This window comes from Hipposideros armiger, unplaced genomic scaffold (genome assembly GCF_001890085.2).
Source record: "Hipposideros armiger isolate ML-2016 unplaced genomic scaffold, ASM189008v1 scaffold_554, whole genome shotgun sequence".
NCBI classification, from domain to species: Eukaryota; Metazoa; Chordata; class Mammalia; order Chiroptera; family Hipposideridae; genus Hipposideros; species Hipposideros armiger.
In genome coordinates, this window is record NW_017731904.1 from 563,483 (window position 1) to 570,368 (window position 6,886).

A 6,886-nucleotide genomic window follows, 5' to 3' on the forward strand; every position below is an offset into this window, starting at 1 on the left:
CTGCAAAGTTTCTGTTGAGAAATCAGCTGACAGTTTTATGGGAGCCCCCTTGTAGGTAACTGACTGCTTTTCTCTTCCTGCTTTTAAGATTCTCTCTTTTCCTTTAATCTTTTTGGCATTTTATTTATGATGTGTGTTGGTGTGGGCCTCTTTGGTTTCATCTTGTTTGGGACTCTCTTTGCTCCCTGGGCTTGTATGTCTATTTCCTTTGCCAGGATTGGGAAGTTTTCAGTTATTATTTCTTCAAATAAGCTTTCAATTCCTTGCTCTCTCTCCTCTCCTTCTGGTACCCTTATGAGGTAATGTTGGTATGCTTAATGTTGTCTCAGAGGCCTCATAAACTATCCTCATTTTTTTAAAATTCATTTCATATTTTGCTGTTCTGTTTGGGTATTTTAAGCTACCTTATCTCTAAATCATTGATTTAATTCTCTGCTTCATCTAATTTACTGTTGATTCCCTCTAATGTATTCTTCATTTCAGTTATTGTATTCTTTATTTCTAACTGGTTCTTTTTTATGTTTTCTATCTACATTTTCATGTTTCGTATCTCTTTGTTGAAGTTCTCCCTGAGATCATTGAACATCTTTATAACCAGTGTTTTAAACTATGGATGTGGTCATTGCTTATCTCCATTTTGTTTAGTTCTTTTTCTGGGGCTTTGATCTGTACTTTCATTTGGGACATGTTTCTTTGTCTTCCCATTTTGGCTGCCTCCTGTGTTTTTTGTTTTGTTTTGTTTTGTTTTCCTATATATTAGGTAGAACTGCTATGTCTCTCAGTCTTGGCAGGGTGGCCCTATGTAGTAGGTGTCCTCAGAAGCCCAGTGGCCAATCTCCCTGGTCACCTGAGCTGGGTGTTCCAGGACTGTTCCTTGTGTGGGTTGTATATGTCCTTCTGTTATAGTTGAGCCTTGGTTGCTGTTTGCACCTCAATGGGAGGGATTGACCCTCGGGCTTTTGGCTATAAGGACTGTCCATGGCTATACTGGAGGAACTGTTGTGCTAGGGTGGACCTTACAGAGAAAGATTCACTTTAGCAGGTCTCTGGTGCCTGCTGAGTCTGCACTTTGTGTGTGTCATTTGTGGAAGTAGTTGGGTAATGCTCTGGTGTGATCTGAAGCTAGCCACTGGATATGTTGGTTCTGGGGCCTTTTGGGAGGGTCTCTGTTTCAGGCCAAGTTTAGTTGCTGCCTGTGCCCTGCCCAGTGCCACTTGGTATGAGGTACAAAGTGATCTGCAGATGGTTGCCACTTGTGCTGGGCATAGAGGTGCTTGGAAGAGGCTTAGCTCTGAACCGAGGCAGGCTGCTGCTGGTGCCAGACTTAGGGCCACTTAGAAAGAACACGCCAAGGCCAGATGCTGCTTGTTTCAGGTTTGTGAACCTTTGAGAGATTTTAGGCAAGTCTGCAGCATGAGCCAAAACAAACTGTTTGTGTGAAAAAGCTACTAGAAGTGGTTTGGGTAGACCCATAAGTTTGGTGGGGTGGGTCGCAGGGTATCACCAGGGCAGGATGCATGATGTTAGCTGGAGTGATGGAGATTCAGAAATGGCACCTGCCTTCATCTACATACTGGGTCAGGGGAGGGATCAACAAAGGAACAATGGCTTCTGCCAGCACTTCTGTCTGGGAGTAAGCAGACCCTTTAGCCTTCATTCTTAAGCCAGACAATTCAGTTCCTCTCCTATGTCCCTGGCACCTTTTGAGCTGCTGTCCCAGCACTGGAGCTCAGAATGAGTGAGTCTGTCAGTGAGTAAGTCCCTGTGTGGTCCCTTTAATAGGTGCATCTGGAACTTCAGCACACCTTTGTCTCACTCAGCCACATTCTTGCTGGTTTTCATAGCTAGAAGTTTTGGGATTTCTCTTTCTGATACTGAAACATTGGGCTGGGGAGCCTGGTGTGAGGCTGGGACTCGTGCTCCTCAGGCAGTAATTTTTTAGCTGAGATATCCTTCTCAATTTTTAACTGCCCCATGTGGGTGTGGGACAGCCCATTCCCATCTCTGTCCGTCCTCCCAGTCTTGATATGGCTTCTTCTGTATGTCCTTTCTTATACAACTTCTGTTCAGCTAGTCTTTAGGTGGTTCTCAGTGATGGTTGTTCTGTAGTTTACTTGTAATTTTGATGTTGTCATGAGAGGAGGCAAGCACAGCATTTACCTACTCCNATCAATATTATTTTTACTGCTTTAAATCTAGTACCAAAAATCAATAGATATTCCCTTTACTAATATAGACAAAATATTATCGCTTATCAAAATAAATATGTGGATATTAATTCAAAAGCAATTATTATAACATCAAATTTTCAGAAAAAGGTGGAGATATTTTATTAAAGTGGTAAAGTGTGATAAATGTAACTATTATAATTCTTTATATTTTAAAATTTAATCACTTTTAATTAAATAAAGAGGGTGATAAGAAAGAAACAAGGAAACATTTTAGAAAATAGTATCTGCCTTTTTGAATTCTCTTGCAAGTAAAATGGATCTTTATTAATTAACTGTCTGAAGTATAAAATACAGGTGTCAGATTCTACCACTTTCAATGTGCTTGGTTTATTTTCAGCCGCAGAAAGCAAAATTTTCCCTCACAAGCGAGCTGCAATGGGCAAATGGTTTTGTTATTGTGTATGACATCAGTGACAGGTCTTCGTTTGCTTTTGCAAAAGCACTGATCTACAGAATCCGGGAGTCACAAACTAGCCATTGTAAAAGGTAAGGTATTTTTCATTCCTCTCTCCTTTCTTTTTAGTAAATCATCATATAGCTAGCTGTAAGCATCATTAGGAAGAGTTTAATACAGCCTTCCAATTACAAAATTTAACAGCCCTGAACAATTCACCTTCCATTCCCCAGGAGTTACACACGTAGTAAAAGGACTAAGATGCGAATACTTTATATCCTGGCTGACATAAACAGTTACTTGCCCTGAGTAAATGGCTATTTTACAAGACAGCTTCTATTGTTAACATGACACTCCCTTGCAAAATAATGGTCCTCAGTACACAAGATAGTGTGCTTTCCAACCTTTCCTTTTCATTCCCACAAAAATGTCAAGGATACTAAATAAATCCAGATTTATTACATTTGGCATCCAGTTCCTAGTCATTTGGTTATTCAATCTATCACAGCAAAATAGACTGAATAATAAAACTGTTACAAATTCTAAATGTGAGAATACATTTTCTCCATTTCACCTCCTAAAATAAAGAGCTGATCAACAATTCCTCATCGTTGTCTTGACACAAGTAGCTATGAAGAAAGACATAACTGTGCCTTAAACCATTGTTGTATTAGTAGATATAAGTTTAAACATAAATGTCCCATTTTAATTTTCCTTTTTCTTGTTTTATAGACTTTTGAATTTAAAATATTTATTTTTGTTCAAAATACTGATGTAAGGGATTCTGTGTGCTCTTAACAAAATTTTCCCTTAGAGTCCAAAATAACATTCTAAACTGGGAAGCAAAAAAGCATAATATTATCACTGAAAATTTGTATAGGTGCTTTTTATATCTAGTTTAAATGCCCACTATCAAGAAACCATCAGGTAATAATTGATAAAGAGTATTTCCCTGGAGTTACTTGACATACATTCTTGTTTATATCTGATTGACCTTAGATAAACCCTTTATCTCTAAGACCTCATTTTCCTGATTATAAAACTGATGGACACCTGGTAGGAGAAAAGGATGTGATTTCACTACTGTACCTCACAGCGCTGATTTCCTATATAGTACTGATTTTTAAAATTCCATTGTTTCAAGCATTAAATGCCTTATATTTAAGCACCATAACTTAGGTAAGGGCCAGTAATAACATTCTTTGATATTCCTCCAAATTAAAAGAATCACTCAAGAATACTCAAAAACATATGAAAATAAAAAATTACATTTGACATTTTTCAGGCAATCTTCTTAATGTACTGACTGACTAAATAATTGTCAGAATATTTTCAGTTCTCAATCTGTAAATAGACTAGAAAAGCATAATATGGCATTGTTTTATTAAAATTACATCTGATATTTGTGACTCATCCTTCAAAATAATTCACTCTCATTTTTTTATAATAGTTTTCAGAACTATATAGAAAAAGATGTTATTAATACCTTCAAAATCCAAAACATACAATGATTTTTTCCTCATGGCTCACACTGACTGCCATGTGAATAAAGCCATCTTTCAGTGGAGTCTGAGAGCAGTATCTCTTAAAACAGAATTGAAGACAGCATTTACCCATTTCTGCCCTATAGCAGATAACTTCACAGAGTTTCATGCCACTTAAAGACTAGTGGTCTTGCTGTATTCTTCTAATGGAACTGTTTTAGGAATGTTTTGTTGTAACCAATGAGAATACATTGATATTTATGGAAGCATTATCTTATCAAAGAAACATATTTCTTTTTAAATATTTTTTTATTTTTCAATTGAAGTTGATATACAATTTTATATTAGTTTCAGTTGTATGACATAATAATTAGACATTTATATAACTTACAAAGTGATCACACTGATAAATCTAGTACTCATTGACTGCATACATAGTTATTAAAATATTACTGACTGTATTCCTTATGCTATACTTTACATCCCCATGACTATTTTGTAACTACCAATTTGTACTTCATAATCCCTTTTCCTTTTCAATCCATCCCTCCAACTCCCCTCCCATCTGGTAACCATTAAAATGTTCTCTGTATCTATGACTTTGTTTATGTTTTGTTTGTTTGTTTATTTTCTTCTTTAGATTCCACATATAAGTGAAATCATATGGTATTTGTNACCCTGATTTAATTTTAGGATCATTTCACTAACTACTGTAAATTTCTGTTATTTTGATCAGAACTAGCATGACATCTGGGAAATACTACAGTGGAGAATTAATAAAAATGGGAAATTTTCCAGAGGACTTGAGTGTATTTTTGGCTCAGAAATTAACCCATATAATAGTACTAATATCTTATCTGATTGAAGGCATGGGGAGAAAGGGGTTCTTTGTTGTTTTTGTTTTTTTTAAATAAGAATGACAGATTTATAAGAAATATGAGAATTGGAAGAAAGGGAAATAATAATTTTGTTCAATAATATTTATTTAGAGTAAGAGGAAATTATGACTGCAAGTGTATTTTTTTCCATGAGAAATAAACAAAAACAAAAATCTTTAGCATTCATTTATGAGGTAGCATTATTAAAGTATTTCAGAAAATAACTTTAAAGTATGGCATTGTGTTGTTTCCTACATCTTTCCAATATAATTCAGTCCATATAACATTCTGAACATTTTAGGACAAGTGCTTGAAAACTGACTCTAGAAAGAAAACTATATAGACAGAAAAATTCTTGTTGCTTCATTTCTTAGGTCAACAACCTCGGTCAAAAAGGTCAACATCACACACACACTAGGAGACAGACATAAGGAGATGTTCCAGAAGTACAAAACAAAACAAAACATAAATAAAACAATACCCAGACAACACCAGCAACAAAACCCATCACCTTCATCTTTTATAGGCTATAGCTATAGAAACAAATGAATGATGTGTACACATTTCTCGTTGTTAACATCTCTATTAAGAATACAAGACCTAGAGACATTTTGAAAAGATAACCAAATGTGCAAAAGGCCACCATGGCACGGGGACAACAAACGGGCAAAAAATGACTTCATCTTGTAAATGAAGACCAAGGGGGGAAATAATACAATTCTAAAGAGTTAAGAATTTGTGACCCTTGCTGGCAGCTTTTGAGTTTTGAGAGTGGAACTTTGAAAATGTCTAGAAGGAAATGTCATGNTTATAGTTACTTTTTAGTAAAAAGTTAGTCCTCTTTGAATTGATCAGTGAGTAAAAATTAATATTTAGAATGTATCTTTTGTTTTCTGACATTGTGTTAGGTATTTATATATATATATAATTTCATTTACTCTCTATGAGAATTTTGTGTAACAGGACTATTTCATCATTTTTTACATATAGGGAAATTGAAAATAGAAAGTAATAATCACACCTTGTTAATAAACAGAGCCATAACTCAAGAATAGGTTTATACTATTTCAAATTCTATGTGTTAAGAGCCTTGTTGCTTCTGTGTCATTTACTACATTCTATCTAAAATAATCTTTGCATGTAAATGGGCATATGTGTCATCAACACACATACGTGACCATAAATACCACATATATGCACACACAATTTTTTCTGTTTTGGTCCATGATTCTTTTTGATATAAACCTATGTAATAAAGAAAAACTTGTTAAAACAGTCTTGCCAAATAATTGTGTATCTATATTTCAGAGCTGTGGAATCAGCAGTGCTTTTGATTGGTAACAAGCAAGATCTCTGTCATGTGCGAGAGGTTGGCTGGGAAGAAGGGCAAAAGTTGGCATTGGATAACCGATGCCAATTCTGTGAACTATCTGCAGCAGAGCAGTCTCTAGAGGTAGAAATGATGTTTATCAGAATTATCAAGGACATCCTAACAAACTTCAAACTCAAAGAAAAGAGAAGATCCAGTGGATCAAAATCAATGGCCAAATTGATCAATAATGTATTTGGAAAGAGAAGGAAATCTGTTTAGCAGATATGTGATCCTAGGGGATTTATTATATCGGAGAGTTTCAAACATTCATATGATAATTGAATTTACCTTTTGTTTGCATTTAAAAAATAGTTCTGTTAGAGATATGAAATGTTTGAACACAAACCACAGCAGTGTTTTCAAATATATAGTTTGCCCTTTTGGTTCTTTGTATCTTGTATACTCTTGTTCACACTTAACCTTTTCTTTATTACACAAAATAGCACTCATTATAACCTATTAGTGAATTACTATACAGTTTGTCTTGCCAAATAAACTTTGCTTATGTAATTTTATTAAATTACCAT

At 35.1% G+C, this 6,886-nt stretch overlaps 1 protein-coding gene across 1 annotated transcript; it reads left to right on the forward strand.

The window, feature by feature from the left end:
• The first annotated feature begins 2,547 nt into the window (after nt 1-2,547).
• Nucleotides 2,548-6,886, forward strand: RERGL (RERG like). Its single transcript, XM_019623622.1, has 2 exons — nt 2,548-2,717; nt 6,296-6,886. The coding sequence occupies exons 1-2, from the start codon at nt 2,548-2,550 to the stop codon at nt 6,576-6,578; spliced, it is 453 nt and encodes a 150-aa protein (XP_019479167.1). The 3' UTR covers nt 6,579-6,886.

Excerpts from the sequence above, each read along its gene's own strand:
- RERGL (XM_019623622.1), top strand. The coding sequence starts at position 2,548 with ATGTGCTTGGTTTATTTTCAGCCGCAGAAAGCAAAATTTTCCCTCACA. Across the intron at positions 2,718-6,295 it reads CAAACTAGCCATTGTAAAAG|AGCTGTGGAATCAGCAGTGC; the intron begins GTAAGGTATTTT and ends TCTATATTTCAG.